Source organism: Megascapheus bottae, chromosome 5 (assembly GCF_031878675.1).
Source record: "Megascapheus bottae isolate mThoBot1 chromosome 5, mThoBot2.hap1, whole genome shotgun sequence".
NCBI classification, from domain to species: domain Eukaryota; kingdom Metazoa; phylum Chordata; class Mammalia; order Rodentia; family Geomyidae; genus Megascapheus; species Megascapheus bottae.
In genome coordinates, this window is record NC_143513.1 from 77,229,290 (window position 1) to 77,247,479 (window position 18,190).

General features: G+C 40.6%; 2 protein-coding genes across 3 annotated transcripts; both read right to left on the reverse strand.

Annotated features, from left to right (window-relative positions):
* Nucleotides 1-1,106: 1,106 nt before the first annotated feature.
* Prss58 (serine protease 58) lies at nt 1,107-13,815 on the reverse strand. Of its 2 annotated transcripts, none has more exons than XM_090333433.1 (6): nt 13,730-13,815; nt 6,440-6,519; nt 4,262-4,400; nt 3,794-4,050; nt 1,427-1,566; nt 1,107-1,338 (listed from the first exon to the last, which is right to left on the reverse strand). In XM_090333433.1, the coding sequence occupies exons 2-6, from the start codon at nt 6,477-6,479 to the stop codon at nt 1,189-1,191; spliced, it is 726 nt and encodes a 241-aa protein (XP_090189559.1). In that variant the 5' UTR covers nt 6,480-6,519; nt 13,730-13,815; the 3' UTR covers nt 1,107-1,188. The 2 variants fall into 2 exon arrangements, with proteins under 2 accessions (XP_090189559.1, XP_090189558.1); XM_090333432.1 differs by lacking the exon at nt 13,730-13,815 and adding an exon at nt 6,936-7,035.
* LOC150063686 (putative inactive serine protease 58) lies at nt 13,013-17,829 on the reverse strand. The gene is made up of 5 exons (XM_090333431.1): nt 17,594-17,829; nt 16,642-16,795; nt 15,395-15,645; nt 13,730-13,875; nt 13,013-13,269 (listed from the first exon to the last, which is right to left on the reverse strand). Exons 1-5 carry the CDS (start codon nt 17,631-17,633, stop codon nt 13,120-13,122), a joined length of 741 nt encoding a protein of 246 aa, XP_090189557.1. The 5' UTR covers nt 17,634-17,829; the 3' UTR covers nt 13,013-13,119.
* Between the last annotated feature and the right edge of the window lie 361 nt (nt 17,830-18,190).

Below are 18,190 nucleotides of genomic sequence, written 5' to 3' on the forward strand. Positions count from 1 at the left end.
CCTACCTCCTTCCCTTCCTTTCCCATTCCCTTTCTTTCCTTTTTCCTTTTCCTTTTTGGCTTTCTTCTCTTTTTACCTCCTTCCTGTAGCTCTTAACCAGCATAGTTTAATTGATAGGTTTTCATGGGAGTTTCATTTAGGTACTTGAGGATTCAAGAAAAAAAATGAAGGCAAAGTCTAGAGAGTACCATTTGTATTTGTAGTTATTACAAGTGGAATACTAAAGCCTTCCATTCTCTCTCTTTCCTTGTATATCTATCAATAAATAGTATATATCTATACAGATATATATCTATAGATAAGCCTAGATAGATCTATATATGTGAAGCAGATATGGATATAGATATTCCATATATATGTGTGTATATTATAAGATGTACAGTTTGAATGTTATGTTTACATGGTGACTGTTTATCTACTATGTCATAAGCCACAGTTAACTTTTGCATTAACCTCTCATATCTCAAGTAGCAGCCCAGAATCCTGCAAAATGAGTGACTAGAACATTCTGGGCCCAGTGAAGAGTTGTGATGACAAGAAGATATTAAGTGCAATCTCACAGCCCTTATTCTTCAATATTTCTACCAATTTTTCCACTCATTCCCGACCTGTTTTGAAGTTGCGTGTTTAAATCACTAGGAGACAAACAACACATGTTGTTGAATTCAGTGTAAGTGGGGGTGGGGGGTTGATGTACCAAACATTTATGAAGTGGCCCTTTCTTTTTTTGCCAGTCCTGGGCTTGAGCTCAGGGCCTGAGCACTGTCCTTGGACTTTCTCAAGGCTAGAGCTCTACCACTTGAGCCTCAGCACCACTTCCGGCTTTTTTCTATGTATGTGGTACCGAGGAATTGAACCCAGGTCTTCATGCATGCTAGGCAAGCACTTTAACCACTAGGCCAAACTCCTGGCCCCTGAAGTGGCCCTTTCTTAAATAAGCCAACTGTCATTTTTATTGTCACTCTTATTGGAACAATAAACCCACTACACAGACCCCACCTGTCTGAGGTGAGCTGTGCTTTCTGTCTTTACTTATGGAGGAGGAAGAGTGGTCATGTCATTGCTGTATTATGGAATATTCCAAAATAAGTTATGCATGCACAGTCTATGAAGCCCCTTTCGTTTAATGCTGAGGCTAGGTGTTGGGACCAGGGTTGTTACATAGCCCAGAATTCCTTTGGTGAAATTTCAGTTGTTTTGGATTGTGTCTTGAATCCAAGACTTGTGGTGGAAGATGCTAGCATAGATGCCAACATCGGCTCTCAAAACGCATCCGTCTGCGTAAGACAGGATCCCATACAGGGTGCCATTGCAGACGGCTGGGGCAGAAGACACTTCCTGTCAGGAAAAGAGAAAAGCAGGTTATCTTTCCAGCAGAAGATGCAAGGAATAAAAGAAGACGATAAAGCCATCAGGAGTCTGTGACCTTGCAAGGCACCCTTCTTCCTGGCACAATGCCCACGCAGAACATGTTGTCTTTGATGAGCTGGTAGTTATAGGCATTCTGGCAGTGGGACTTGGAGATGACAGAGATGTTCACATTTTGAAGTGAGTTGGGATTCTTTACTACAGAGAAAAGAGAAAAGGCACATTCTGAGCAGCTCACATCGAGTGAACCTTCCCTTCTCATGTTCCTTCATCTTTATTTCAATGCTTCCTCTTCTAGGAAGAAGGAAAGGAGACTGAACACAGCAATCAGAAAGTCACAGGTTAGGTTAAAACAATGAAAGCACGGGGCACTATCAGACAATTAAATTCTTAGGAGGTATATGGAACTAGGAACTAGGACATGTTTATATAATAAAAGGAAACTTCGCTTTAAAATGTTAGAGATTTAAGGAGTGTCTTTCACTATGGAAGTTTGAGAGCTTAAAATATTAAAAGAGGCCAGGCTTCATGGCTCACGCCTGTAATCCTACCTACTCAGGAGGCTAAGATCTGAGGATCACAGCTCAAAGCCATCTGGGGCACTAAAGAACGTGAGACTCATCTGCAGTTAACCACTAGAAAATGGGAAGTGGTCTGTGGCTCAAGGGGTAAGGCGGTAATTTTGAGCTGAAGAGCTCAGGGACAGTACCTAGGCCCAGAGTTTAAGCCCCATGACCCACAAAGAAAAAAAATTTAAGAGATAGCTTAGTTTCTCATTGGTCAAATGAAATACCAAATGAAAAGAAAGACAAATCATTAAAAACATCTGTATTTTACATTAAGTGATTTTAAATATAAAAATTAAGTACTTAAATGAGTCAAAACCATATGCTCTGATTCTTAATTCAAGTTGCTTCCATTATGTCGATGATTCTACAACTCTCAATTGTACATACCTATAAAACATTGGTCTAGCCTCAAGCAAAATGAAAACAAAAGCAATAACTACAAATGAATCAGGTGTTCTCTTTTTCTTCTTATTTGCCTTCTCTTTAGAAGAAAAGTACTGTATTTTAAGATTTTGTTCTTCTTATCTTCCTTTGAAAACAATTTACTTACAAGGCGGCTGAAATAGCTCAAAACAATTTACTTACAAGGCAGCTGAAATAGCTCAGTTGGGAGAGCATTAGACTGAAAACAGTACACTAATTTTTACAAAAAATTAAGATTCTTTGCTTGGATGGGTCTCACTTTTTCTTTTGGGAACATGTATTAAGAAAGTATTTACTTACTTACCTACCTCATAAGCCAGATAAAAATAAGTGATTCCTTTTTATTTCAGTCATATATCTTTTGGACACAAAGAATCAGATGATAAATTCAGATGTATCAAATACATTATTTACCAGTTATTGTCTCAAATCAGATTGACTCTCAAAATGCAAAGAATTTAGCTGGGCAATGGTGGCTCTCGCCTGTAATCCTAGCTACCCAGGAGGCTGATATTGGAGGATTGTGGTTCAAAGCCAGCCCAGACATTGAATATTATGACTATTTTCCCCATTCCTCTCTTCATTTACTCACCCCCTCTTCCCCTTAGCATCGCTACCCAATGTCTCAAGTAAGAAGCCATATTCTTGTTCTATTTTGCTTATAAAGTCAATCAACTCTTTTTCTCTAATAATCACTGGTGTGAAAATTAACAACTATAGGCAGTCCATGAGCATAAAACCCTGGAGACAAGATAGCAGGAAGACCAGGAAGAAAGTTAGCAAAGCTTTTTAACTTCCTTATAGTTCCTCATATGAGAGATAGAAGAAAGTTCAGGTGGAGTATTTAGTTCATTTTCACTTGTCTACAGAGGCTTTGATTGATCAAATGAATGGTAGCCTTTTGTGAGTTTTTTGAAGAAATGGTATTTAGAATATTATCAGTCAAAAAATGTAAGGAAAAAAATCTGAATTTTATCTGTTTCAAGCTTTATATCTCTTACAATTTTATATAAGAAAGTCCTTTCTGACTTAACATCAGATATGCATTTATCTTATATATTTATATTAATACTTCTTTCATGGAATCTCAAAGCTTTAAGTTGCTTCCTTGCCTGAAATGGTTTGAAAACACTGGGTTGATTGCTGGCTTTCATTTTAGAGTTACACAAACTGAAACTCCAAGGTCAAATAAAATGCCACTAGTCAACCACAACTAGCCAAATAGGTGTTTTCTGATTGAAAGTACTTTTATCAGATTTTAAGGAAAGATAGAAAGATGCAGTGGGGGGAAAGCTGAAGGATACTCTGAGTAAAGTAGAGGCTAGGGAAAGAAAGAAAACTTCAGTGGGTGAAATTTCATCTCCAAGAAGAATGTGTCTCTCTGAAAGCACTTCCTGGAATCCAACGAGAGTGCACACAGACCATGAACTCACCAGCATCGCACAAGTTGTAAGCCCAGGTGGAGACGGTACACATGGTGTTCTTGGAGACCATTTGTGTGGGGAGACTGACGACTTTCACGAAGTCATTGAGGTCCACTTTCCTTTTCAGCTTGATTAACATGAGGTCATACTCGATCAAAGCTACTGAGAACTGTGGATGGTGGATCATCTTCTCATAGCCCATCACCTGCACGTGGCTTTCCGTGGGATCTGATGGGTTTGTCACACCCAATACCACTCGGAGCTTCCTGAGGCAAAATTCCTGCTTGTGAGAGTGCTTAACATACCTGGCTTCTCCGTCCTGACGAGCTTTATTTAACCCCCCCCCAATACCATGACCCATATTGTCCCTTGAAAGTCATTTATATCTCATTGGAGGACAGTCCTAGGAAGAACTGAGGCTCTTTTCCAACTTGAGAACCCAAAAAGTAGAGTGGTTTGGGGGGGCTTGTAACTCACGGTAAATTGCAGTGCGCAGCTGTGATCACCCACAGTGGGTGAATGAGGACTCCGGTGCAGGGAAGGTAATCAGATTGCAGGAAAACCAAGTAAGGTGGAGTGGGGCCGAAAACGTGGTCAGGATTATAAGCGAACATACCTGGAGACAGGGGCAGAGACAAGACATTGTGGGAGGTTCTGGGAATCCTTGGGGAAACCATCAAACAAGCATTTCTTTTTTTTAATTTAAAATTCATATATATATATATATATCTATATATATCTAAGTCATTGTCCAAAGGGCTTCAATTGAACATGTCAGGTTGTGAGTACAAATCAAAGTCCCCCCTTTTCATCCTCCTCCCATTTCTCCCTACTATATCCACCACCTTAATGTGTTTGGTTCCCTTATCACAGTGCCCATTGACTATAAAGATTGATTTAAGAGGCTCCAAATAGCCCCTTCACCTTTTTCTACATCCTTTATCTGTAAAGTAAATCACTAAAGTCACTTATTTTAAGACAATGCAGAAAATGGTGACTAATGGAAACAAAGGAAGGCTGTTTTGACCTTGTAGTCCATAGTTGTCAAATTAAAATGTAAGCTTTTTAAAGTACTCTCTGGAGGCTCTGTTGAATTAGCTGATATTAGAACCTTTTGGGCTGGGGTCAAGATTAGAGTGTCTTACAAGTCTTATCCCTTTCTCCCAGCAGTAATGCATGGCAGAATAATCCAATTGTCTTTATAAGAAGAGGCTAAGTTCTCACAAAGTCCAGAGAGGGGAGGGGAATAAACATTTTATCCAAGAAATACTGAGCACTTAACCATGTGTCAGATCCTACTTGAGGAACGAGATAAGCATCCTAGCTATTCCTGCTTTCACACATTCATATTAGTGGGGGCATTCAATAATAATAAGTGTAATACCTAAGCGAATTAAATAGCATAGTAGGTGGTCATTAGTGCTATGTAGAATGAAGAAAGAAGAAACGCTTTGCCAGTTGTCTGTGGGTGCATGTCCCAAGTGGGGTGGAATAGCATGCACTATTTAGTCAGTAGCCAACCAGCTGGTGATGGTGGCCCATATTTACAATCCCAGATACATGGGGGTGTAATGGCCTGAGGTTAGCTTTGGGCAGAAAGCACAAGACCCTATATGAAAAATAAGCTAAGAAATAAAAACAACCCTAAGATACCACCTTACCCCAATCAGAATGACCAATCAAAAACTGAACTCAGACAACGACAAATGCTGGCGGGGATGTGGAGAAAGAGGAACCCTACTGCACTGCTGGTGGGAATGTAGACTAGTATGACCACTCTGGAAGGCAGTTTGGAGGTTTCTTCAAAAAACTGAAAATAGACCTTCTCTACGATCCAGCCATGCCACTTCTGGGCATCTACCCTGAGCATCATAACCCAGGATATGATAAGGACACCTGCACAGCCATGTTCATCTCTGCACTATTCACAATAGCCAAGAGACTGAAACAACCCAGATGCCCTACCGCAGATGAATGGATACAAAAAATATGGTATATATATATATATATATATATATATATATATATATATATACATATACAATGGAATTCTACATAGCCACCAGACAAGGTAAAATAATGGCATTCACTGGGAAGTGGATGAAACTAGAACGAATCATGTTGAGTGAGATAAATCAAGAGCAGAGAAACAAAAGGCACATGGTCTCCTTGAAAAGTGGATATTAGATCCAAATAGTACATGAGAGATGACTCAGTATTTGGATACCCAAGGTTATTGCCATGGTCTTGGAGATATAAATTTAAGTACATAAACATAAAAGTGTACGATGGGATAGATACTCTATTGACATAATGTTATATTATAGATCATTGTGTACTATGACATACAACATCTCAGCTTCATTTTAATTATGTTCTAAGATTTATGTACCAGTGATATTCAGAGAGTCCCTTCTTGAATACTTGTTTGTTAAACATGGCATTTGAAATATGATGTAAAAAAATCAGTGTTAATAAAATTTTTAGTTAAAAAATTAAGCTAAGGCACAAAGGGCTAAGAGTAAAACTCAAGTGACAGGGTACTTCCTAGCAAGCACAAGACCTTGGGTTCAAACCCCAGTGCCTCCCACCATGATCTACTTTCCAAGGGTCTCTCCCTGAAACACAGAGATAAATGTGCAGCTGGATACTCACAAGGCAGGTTTAAGAGAGCCCAGAGGACGATAAACTTCATGATGTGCTGAAGACTTCTTCCCAAGTATAGCTCAGGGTCTCTGAAAAACAAGCAAAGGACTCCATAAATAAAGAAGAGAGGCCGGGAGTTTGGCCTAGTGGTCGAGTGCTTGCCTAGCATGCACTAAGGCCCGGGTTTGATTCCTCAGCACCACATACATAGAAAAAAGACAGAAGTAGTGCTGAGGCTCAACTGGTAGAGCTCTAGCCGTGAGAAAGTCCAAGGACAGTGCTCAGGTCCTGAGCTCAGCCCAGGACTGGCAAAGAAAAAAAAAAAAGCAAGAAGGGATCCATAGGGTAAAAGGATGAGGCCATCTGAATTATTTCGGTAGCAGGATTCAGCTCCTGCAAAGGTTTCTACCCATCCAAGTAGGCAGTAGTGTCTGCTCTCAAAGGCGTGGTGGTCAGTGACTTTGTCCTGCATATTTGGAGATGGTTTGGGGACCCAGAGTTTTACCTTCCCTTTCAAGGAAGACGTTCACAGTGACCCCAGAGCCACCTCCTCTGGTCTGGACAGGCTAGCAGCTTGTGAGCTTTATGCAGGAGGCTGACTCCTCCTGTCTCTGTGATGCTGGGTCTGTTTGTGTTACCCAGAGCTTGTCTCAGCGGCTGTGTCCAGGCCTCTGGCTGTGATGGAAACAAAGGACCTGCCAGAGTTAGGAGACTTGAGGGACTGATGTTGGAGGGAACCGGTAGCTGTGGGAGCACAAACCGGTGCAGCTATTTTTGAAGATATTTTAGGAGTTTCTTTAAAAGCGAACTGCAATCTGACCACGAGATCCACCAAGGACACTCCTGGGTATTGACCCCAAAGTGCTAGAGACAATGTTCACCAAAAAATCCTGAATGCCAACTCTGAGATTCCACCTCACTCCAGTAAAAATGGCCAGGATCAAGAAATCCAACAACAGATGCTGGCGGTGATGTGGCCAGGAGGGATCACTACTACACTGTTGGTGGGAGTGCAAACTCGTCCAACCACTATGGAAAGCAGTATGGCAGTTCCTCCAATGACTAAACATAGAACTTGCCTATGACCTAGCAATTCCACTACTGGGCATTTACCCAATTGTCCAGAAACAAGGACATACTAAATCCACTAGCACAGCAATGTTCACTGTAACACTATTTACCATAGCAAAGATATGGAACTAACCCAGATGTCCCTCAGTTGATGAGTGGATCAACAAGATGTGGTATTTATACACAATGGAATTCTATGCCATTATCAGAAAGAATATCGCACCATTTGTAAAGGAATGGAAAGACTTGGAAGAAAATCATATTAAGTGAAGTAAGCCAGACCCAAAGGAACATAGGCTCAATGGTTTCCCTCATCTGTAATAATTAGTACACATCTAGAACTCTCCTTGCAGAGGACAATAACTCAAATTCTAGATACATAAGGCCTTATAGGGTGAGTCCAAATTAATGGACCTTCAGGACATGGAAACAGAGCTTAATTATAAGTGACTGTTATTCTTTATGTATTATGTTTTTCTCTCTTGTGTTGCCCTTTGGTTAATCTCATATTGTTACACCATCCCACTTTGGTACCTGGTAAATTATATAGATGTTTACTTGTTTATTTGAAATAGGAGGGGAAAATGAAGGGAAGGGATGGGAGGGGGAAGTGGGGACAAAAACGTAAGAAGGGATATCAATGTGTGAGACGTAATGCACCCTCTATCTGGCGAATATAACTGTAACCCCTCTATACATTGAAATTAAAAAAAGAAATGTACTCACTACCTTACATATGTAACTGCAACCACACTGTACATCAACTTGACAGTAAAATTAAATCTTAAAAAAAACCTGAATGCTTTATTCAGAATTGGCAAACCTGGAAGCAATTGAGCTGTTCTGCAGTGGAAAAACAGATGAATGAATGTGGCACAATCACACAATGAGATGTTAAACAGACATTTTACAGAGCCACTAAGTCATGAAAAAGCATAGAGATAAATATGTAGTGGTTTTAGTCTTTAACATGTTTTTTCTTTTTTATTTAATTTTATTGTCAGGGTGATGTACAGAGGGGTTAGAGTTACATATGTTAGATAGTGAGTGCATTTCTTATTGGACATCATTATTTCCTCCCATGTTTTTCTCCCACTTTCCCTCCCCTCGCCCTACCTCCAAGTTGTAAAGTTCATTTCCAACACATTGTCTTGTGTGTATCCCTGTTACATTGGTTCCCTCTTTGTCCTTTGTCTCGCCATTTTGTTGCTTCTCTTACCAGGGACCAATACACCAGATATCAACTTTAGATGCAGTGACAACAAGGATTAAACCATAGAGGGGAAATAAAAGAAAAATAAAGGAAATCACTCCACATAGTACATTAAAAACATCAACCATAAAGAAAAACCTCTTGTTTCCATATCCATGCGTTCATTTCACTTAGCATCATCCTGTATGGTCTAGCATTTTCCTGGCCGAGGATCACGATAGTTCAATAGCATATACATATGACCATGTAAGATGAGGCTAAGGGAAATACGTGATTTTTTTAAATGACCTTACAAACACTAGGCAAGCCCTCTTGAAACTGTTTGAATGAAAACTAAAATGTAGCTGTGGATCTTTTAGTTTGGGCTTTGTTAGAGCTTTACTAACTTGGGCAGGGCTGGCCTCAAACATAATCTGCCGACCATTGCCTCCTGAATAGATAGGATTACAGATGTGCCTGCATGTCTGGCTTTAAATGTGCGTAGCTTGATGAACTGTGCCAGCTTGAAAAAAGTAAAAAAATATATCTTCCATATTATCTCAATTGACAACATCTAGGAAAAGACAAAACTATAAGGATCAGTGGTTTCCAGGGTAGAGGAGAGAAAAGACAATGACAAGAGATGAGAGAGACAAGGAGAGTCAGAGACAGAGAGACAGAGAGACAGAGAGACAGGGACAGAGACAGAGAAACAAAGAGAGCGAGCGAGCTAGAGAGAGAGACAGAGACAGAGACAGAGAGACAGAGAGAGACAGAGAGAGAGAAAGAAAGAAGAGAGGAGATACCAGGAAGGTGGGAGAGAAACACAGAGAAAGGCTGAGGAAAGGAGAGTGACAGAGAGAGAGACATGGAGGGGGAGAAAGGCACCACGGGAGATAGACAGTGAGGAATAGAGAGAGTGAGAAAGAGAGACTGAGCAAGGAAGACCGTGGGAGAATATAAATGAGGGAAGTAAAAAAGAGAGACACGCAGAGAGAAAGATGTAGATAAAGCTTAGGAGAGTAGTGAAATATTTCTATACAACTCTGGTAAACTATGCAATTTATTATTCTTATACATTTGTCAAAATCTATAGATGTGCCCCATGTAAGGAGTTGTAACATAAACTGAAGACTTTAGTTAGTAATTGTATCAGCAGCAAGGGTTTATGATTATAACAGTGTACTATTCTAATGATGGATGTTAATAGAAATAGATTATTCAGTGGTAGAGTCTTATTGATAGGAGTACAGGTATTTATTATGAGGCATTCCAATATTGGGCTGAGTGTTGTGGCTCCTGTCTATGATCCTAGCTACTCAGGAGGCTGAGATATGGAAGAAGATCATAGTTCAAAGCTAACCAGCAAAGAGCAAGTACCTGAGACTCCATTTCCAAAGTAAACAGCAAAAGGCCAGGGTGGAGGTGTGGCTCAGGTGGTAAGAGATAGAGTGCCAGATGAGTGAACGAGTATGAACTCCCGAGAAAAAGCATCATTCCAGTTTAAAAAAACATATTTCATAATAAAATGTTGGAGAATACTTTTTGAGGCATGTACCTGTAGTGCATAGAAGTCAAAGGTCCTTTTTATCCATGTTATGTTGGGAAAAGACTATTCAAATACTCTGTTTTACATGGGCCTTGAGTTCGGGAGCCTACCATGCAGCAAAGAAAGGACAGGAAAATCTTGAGTGAAGATAGAAATACTTGAAATAACATGGTGTGTTTACCGAATGACAGTCAAGCAGGAGTATTAAAAGGAAGGTAGAGAGATAGGTGGGACTGGAACAATGAAAGCTTTCTTTGGAAAAAGATAAGCCTTGCATTTATGAGATTTGCACGATATCATGCATGAGATAAGGATCCAGGAAATTACATCATTTAACAAAAAATGATTGAAAGTCGAGGCACAGACCCTAAACACACCTGTGCACATCTTGCATCATTCTCTGCTGTTGAGTGTGAGAAGCCCTGTAACCTGTCTCCTAATAGAACACGGCAGAAGTGGAAAGCTGTCTCCATGTGATTACGTTAAAATAGAATAACACAGTATTCTCTTTATATGTCTGGCTAGAATGAAGACATGAATGCTTCCTGCTCGTGTAAAGCAGAAACCATGTTGAAGAAATCCAGGAAGCAGAGAAGCCACACGGAGGAGAATCAGTTCTTGGCAACTTCTCCATTGGTGGCTTTCAGCTGACAGTCAGCAAAAGTTTGGGATCCTGTGGCATATAAGCACAGGGAAATGAATTCCGCCCAGAGCATGGGAGTGAATTCTTCCCCTGCAGTGTTTTTAGATTTGGAGAAGGCAACACAGCTTATTTGTGGTATTCTTTTTGAGACATAATCTTCACTGGCTTCACTTCTCAACTACTGTGATTACAGGTGTGTCTCTGAATCCAGCTGTGGAAAAGACTTTTTAACATACAGAAATAAAAAAGTAATGCAAGTGTGTGTTGTGCACGTTGTGTGATGGCACTTCATTAGGTACTGATGATTTTCTGTGAGGAAGACGGGGATCTTGCTCTGGAGGATCAGATGTCTGTGCAGGAGAGAGATGGCCTAAGAAGTGCCGTCATGAGTGTCACCATGTAGGAGGTAAAGCAAGGCAGAGACGACCTGTACAGAGCTCTAACAGAAGGGTCACACAGCCTCCTGGGAAAAGTGATGTCTGAGAGTAGAAGAATGAATAAAAGACCAATGAAAACATGGGGGAAAAGTAACATGGACTGTGAGGAGAGAGATAACGAGGACACTCAGACAGTGGGAACCTACAGGCCGGACCAGCTCAAGCAGCACATCTGGGCTGCACATTATCTTTGTGTTCTGCATTTTCCCCGAGTGAATCTCTTGCCTCAGTGCTGGCAGACATATCCAACATTGATTCTTGTTTTCTACAGCAGACTGGGATGGCTATAATGATCTGGATTTCGAAATAACTGTGAGAACCAAAGAATTCCCATCATCTAGAAATGATACATTTTTTTCAAGAGCTCGAAATGCCTCTTACCCTAATGTGATCATTGTGCATCCCACACATGTGTCAAATCGTGTGACTGGATTTCATAAATATATGCAAATATTACTTACCAAGAAAGAGAAATACATAAAATGAAATCAAAAGAGAAATACATGAAGGTAATAAAGTGAGTCCACGTGTAAGTCAGAGGACATAGCAGCCATAGCACAACATCTATAGATGTTCCGACCACTCTTCCCTGTAGTAGGATGGGGAAAAGTGAATCAACAAGAACAGAAAATACAACCAACCAACCAACCACCACCACCAAACAAAAACAGAAATGCCGAGGCACACATCCAGGGTTGATATAATGAACGTGCTTGTATATCCACATGTGAACTACCATGGTGGGATGCCCTTTGAACAATTCTGCAAAAATGGCTAGGAATGTAAAACAAATCCTGTAGGTTTGTGGTTACTGGTGCAGCGAGGGTAGAAAGAACAAAGGGCGATGGAAGGGGAATACAGGCAAAAAAAACTTCACGTCCATGTTTATGGACTAGTGAAGACTGGTTTGAGAAGGGATTTAGGGGTTGAGGGAAAGTTACGGGGAGGGGTGAATCTGGAACAAAAACATGAGAAGGGGGATCAATGTGTGAGAAGCAATGCACCTACCATCTGGCAAATGTAACTGTAACCCCTCTATACATTACCGCAACAACAACAAAAAAATAAAATAACATGTGGGGGAAAAAGTCACAAGAAGTGTTCTGATGAACAGTTTACAAACCCTCTGGGCACAGATATAGTTATGGTGCATTGAATGCACAGTGTGGGGAGAGGCAGGGAGTTGGCAGAACCATGAGTGAGGCAGAGTCATGGGACGTGGGGATGAAGCTGTAGAGATAGACGAGAAAGGTCTGGAAGTTTGGATGCGGCCAATGGATACAAGACATAGGATCACCTTTTACCATATTCTTTCTCCTCCACAATGTATTTACTGCCAGGCGTTACTTTTTTAATATATTTTTCAGGACATAAAATATTTTAAATATGTTTGTGGCTTTTAATCAGCTATTTTTCAACTATTTCTCAATTATCCTATTATGTATCTGTCTGATTATTCCCTCCCTATTTCCATCACCTAGAACACATTTCCATGATACTGATTTGTATAAGGAATCACAATTGGCTATCCAATAGGACAAAGGCCATTTCAAAAATCATTAGCATGTCCCTGGAAAATGCAGTTTACTACATACAGGTGCAAATAACTCTTGTATGAATGAACCAATTATGAGGTCTTCATTACATTTCTCATTATTCATCAAGATAATGAAGAGGGTCGGAATCATAGTGTCAGTTTCTGGTGTCCTCTTTTTAATTGGGATATTTTATTTTTCTATTCTGTTCAAGAATAAGAAAGAGGAAGTTTTGGGTCCAGTGTAGCCATCATTCAACACCTCAGTAGGTTTCCATGATGTTCAGGATCCATCTTGCATACGGATGAATTTCTGTGAAGAATCCTTGATTTCCCAGAGTGACACCTGGTTTGGCCCAGGACAAAATGCCATGCAACCTCCCAAAACAGATAGCTGGAGCAGCTGTGACTTCCTGTGTGTGTAGGGGGAGACAGGAAATCAATGTGCTTTTATTGTCATGGAGAAAAGTTAAATCCCCCAAAAGTGGCACATCGCTAGAGCAAAATTATCTAAGAGAATATAGACTCATTGTGCCTACATGCTCACAACCCTGTCCTCACCTATATTTTTAGTATTAGCCTTCTCTGCTCAAACTTGATGCATCCTAATCAAAGCAGGAGAAAGGAGAGATGGCACAGTCCAGACCTAAAAGTGGGGAAGGCTGGAAAGGGTGTTGTGGCTCAAAGTGGTAGAAGACTAGTCTTGAACAAAGATGCTCAGACAATGCCTGGCCCCTGAGTTCAAGTTCCATGACCAACAAGAGCAAGTGAAATAAATTAATTCACCCTGAAATCAAGTTGTAGGGAAGAAAGACCACCTCTCTGCCACTTCCTTTGTGGGAGACCTCTGGGCTATGAAGGAAGGAAAAGTACCTTAATGGTAGATGCGATGTGCAGCGGTGACCCTGCTGTGCACATGATGTTCAGTGCATGGCCTTGCTCCTTTTCCACGATGTGCCAGCAGTCTTTTTTGGGGAGAGAATACTGGTTTATCCAAGTCAGGATATCAGGTTCACTGACTGCGAGAGAGCACACAGATGAAACTCGAGTCACCTTCTTTACCTCAACTCAGCCACTGTTTTGTAAATAAATTAATTCATCCCTGAGGTGAATTCTGGCTCAACACAGAGCAGGATTGAACTCTCCATCTTTCTTAGGCTCAGAATTTCCATGTTGGAAAGTGAATTCAAAGCCAGGTGTGGTGGCTCATGCCTGTAATCCTAGCTGCTCAAGAGGCTGAGATCTGAGGATCAAGGTTCAAAGCCAGCCAAGGGACAAAAGGACCTGAGATTCTTATCTCCAATTAACCTGTAGAAAATGGGAAGTGGGGCTTGGCTGAAGGGTGGCCTTGAATTGAAGAGCTCAGGGACAGCACCCAGGCAGAGTTTAAAGCCCCATGACCCACAAAAAAAAAAAAGAAAATGAATTCAAATTCATTTGTCCCTCACCCATAGTCATCACATGTGTAGTTCTTGTTACTATGCAACGAGTATGCAACTTTGAAATAACTACGTGAAAATAAGTGGATATGAGGAGAAAGATATGTAAGGGAGACATCAACAACCAAATTCATCCCCACCTCCACCTTTCACTGGAGATCCTACCATGAGTCTGTCCCTTTTGTGCTGGCATGCAGAGCTAACATAATAGCCTTTCCACAGCTTTAGCTTGCTTTCACACAGTGTGTAGTACAGTACTTTTGTAAGTGCTTTATGCGATTATTTGGAAAAAGACAAAGTCACCGAAAAACTTAAACAAGTTGCAATTTGTTCAGAAAACATATTCACTCGTGTTGCTTGATAGATACTTAGCTTTTTCAATGAACTATATCAAATGGTAAGATATTATTACTGTAGCAGTCTCATTTGTTATTTGTTTTAACAAAAATGTACTGATTATAAACAGTCATGTTTCATATCTACAGAACATAGGGATCATTCCGTGGCCTTCAGTAGTGAGCTTTAATTTCAACAACATATCAAGAATATGCTGATTATGAAGAGCCAACAGGGACCAGCAAGTTCATGACAAAACTATTTCCTTTATAAACTGCTATACATATCAGCTCTCTCAGCTCATCCTTTTGGTCACAAAAGGGAGGTAATTACTTACCCTATGGGAGGTACCCTCTTTCCCAGGAGGCATGTCAGCTCAGAGAAACATCTAGAGTATGTCATAATAATCACCTTCCCGTGGATTCACCCACATCTCCACTCATAGATGGGAACTTGGAGTGGTGAGCACAAGGTATAAAGGTATTCTTCAGAGAGCCAGCTGGCTCTCCAGTAATGAGGCAGATGGTACACTTGACACAGATGATTCTCTGTGCCTTTCTTTATTGATGGCAGATTATTTGCCCTGTATCCATCTCGTTGAGTCTTATCATAGACTTCCAATCTTAATGATGTAAAGTCCTAACAGTAATAACTCGAGGGTCAAAATCAAGACCTCTTGGCAGCTCTACCCATGCACCATAAATTACCACATCTTTTCTCAACCCCAGTTTCCCCAGAAGGAGAGACAAAATGAGGCACTCACAGTTTTTGTATTCATTCCAGGTCCAGGTTGGGATAAAGCAGGTGTTGTTTAGTTCTATGGGTTCCAGTGCTATGGCTATAGTTCCCACATAGGAGTTCACCACCGCTGCCTTGGAGAGTTTGATCAGCATTAGGTTATTCTTCAGGGATCGAGCATCAAACTTCGGGTGGGGTATAAACAATGAGTAATTCACCAGCTGCTCTTTCGTACTTTTGATGTTGGGTTGATATACTCCCAGTCGAATTTTAGAACTTGGAGAAAAAGAAATAAAGGTGGGGATGTGAGGAAGAACAGGCTAGAAATGTTAGAAATAACATTTTTAATTGTTTTTTTTCCTTAACCTGAAAATTGGAACCTTATTAACCCTTGGTCTATGGGATTAGAACAGTGTACAGGATTGTTATCCTAGCTAACATGGCATCTGACCCTTAGAAAAAGTGCATTGAGTGGAATCTATTATTCATATTTAGATCATATCAACTAGCAGATAGTAGAAATGAGACCAAAGCCCACCTTTCCATATGGTATAAGACAGCTTCTCAGGTAACTGCACCTAGAATCCATGATCTCTAGTTATTTCTGGGTTTCTCTTGTCCTCTCAGGTACCTATTATATTTATTATATATTGGGTACACTGATTGAAGACTCAGTAGACTTCAAAGCATCGTACACATAACCTGTCTTAAGGAATTATATCTTAATTGCATAATTACATCATCATCATCACCATTATCATCTTCACAGTATACACCTTATGTCCTTAAATTAAAAAAAAAAAAGGACTTCTCTGTAATCCCAGTCACCATTTTTCTTTACAGATTCAGGCTCTCCTCTATCACCTACTCTAGCCCTGAAACCCATCAGAGAGCCACATCTGTTCATTTATGATTGTATAGATGAGAGCAGTAATATCTGATTTTTAACTCTAATTCCTGGAGGATGTAGCTGTCGTTATTTCCTGTGTATTCCTCTTAATGAAGAAACCAGGTATTGTGGGGCCTGGAATATCCCGTAAGCTTTATTCATTTGAATGTTTCCTATCTTCAGGGAGTCCTGGTGTATTCATAGCTTATTTTACAGCTTACAGTTCTGGTTTATGCTTTACTGATGGATATTTTTGGGGGGAGAGGGGAGGGTCATGGAAGCTTACTCCCTCTATCAGAATGTGAGCTTCATGTGGGAAATCTTCCATCCTATTCACTCCCTATATTCTCCGTATACAATCATCTTTGTAAATGACTACTTACGGCAGGTGACAGTGAGCTGCGGTCAGGACCCACTCGGGGTGAATGAGAGACCCCACACAGGGCTCTGGGGTCGAGTCAAGGTAGACCATGTAAGGAATGCTGAAATTACTTGAAGATTTCTCATTTTTATTAAAATTTTGTGCCAGAGCCACTCCTGCAGAAATGAAGGGAGGTCACAGTAGAAAGAAAACACAAAGTAGTTAAAAACTAAAACCAACAATTTTTTACTAAAAGTTTTAAAAGATAATAGCACGGAACTACCTTTACTTCTTTTAGAAAAACATTTTTACAAATCAGGAGAAACAATGCAGACAATCTAAGCTGTACATTTCAAGGAAACTGACACACTATAGACAGAGTTATATGAAAATGTTGTGACCTTAACTCATTGGATCCTCTTATTTCCATCAGAAACTCTTATTGGCAGTTCTATGTTACAAAAATGAATTGTAATAGCATTTTAATTGTATTTTAAAAATAACTTCTCCCAAGAATTAAAGAGGAAAATTGTAAATGCTATCTTAGTGTGTGTATGAAAGAGAGAGAAAGAGAGAAAGAGAGAGAGAGAGACAGAGAGAGGGACAGAGACAGGTCTGGGGCTTGAACACAGGACCTGGGTGCTGTCCCTGAGTGTCTTTTGCTCAAGGCTAGCACTTTACCACTTGAGTCACAGCACCACTTTCAGCCCTATTTCTGGTAGTTATGTGGAGATAAGAGCCTCGTGGACTTTCCTCCCTAGGCTGGCTTCAAACCACATTCCTCAGCTTTCAGCTTTCTAGTAGCTAGGACTACAGGTAGGAGCCCTTGGCACCTGGCTATAGTTAGTGCTTCTTCAAAGTTGCCCTCCAATTCCTATCCCACGAACAGTAACTGGCTATTTCTCCTTCCAATCCATCATATGTTTTCTTAGATTTTGGCCTCAGCCCCCCAAAAAAGCAGGCCATAAACTTACCAACGACCCCCAAAAAGGTGATGAGAAGGAAATTCTTCATAATAGGGAGGAATCTAGTCAGAGAAGACAATAAATGGCCCCAATCTGGGAGTTCAAGTTTCTCTACGGGAGCATCTACGGAGGGACACTCTGTTGTGGGTGGAGAATGTACAAAAATCTCCAAACTAGTCCTGATGCATAAGGCTAGGAGCCAACGTGGATCTGCAGAACAGTAGGCCAGTGAAGGTCCTGGTGCTTCCTCTCTTAGTCCTTAAACCTCCCTGAACACTACCTGTATCTGCTGACATCTATCCTCCCCTTTCTGTGACATAGCTTTCTTTGTTGTCTCCTCAGGTGGTCACTTGAACCCTTTCTCCCTGTCTTCCCCTCCCAGGCTCTCTTTGCAGTGTCGCTGTGCCAGCTCCAGAGGTTCATAGAACACTGAAGTATAAAATAGAGGTAGTTAATCATTTCTTTTCCTTGCTCCTTCATTTTGGTGATGGGGTTGTAGTTCTCATGGAAGTTAGAGACAGACTCAGGACTCTAAACAAAATCTCCAGATCTTCTGTGACAAGTTTGAGCTTTATCTGAGCCCTGAGCTCCCAGAAAACCATGATG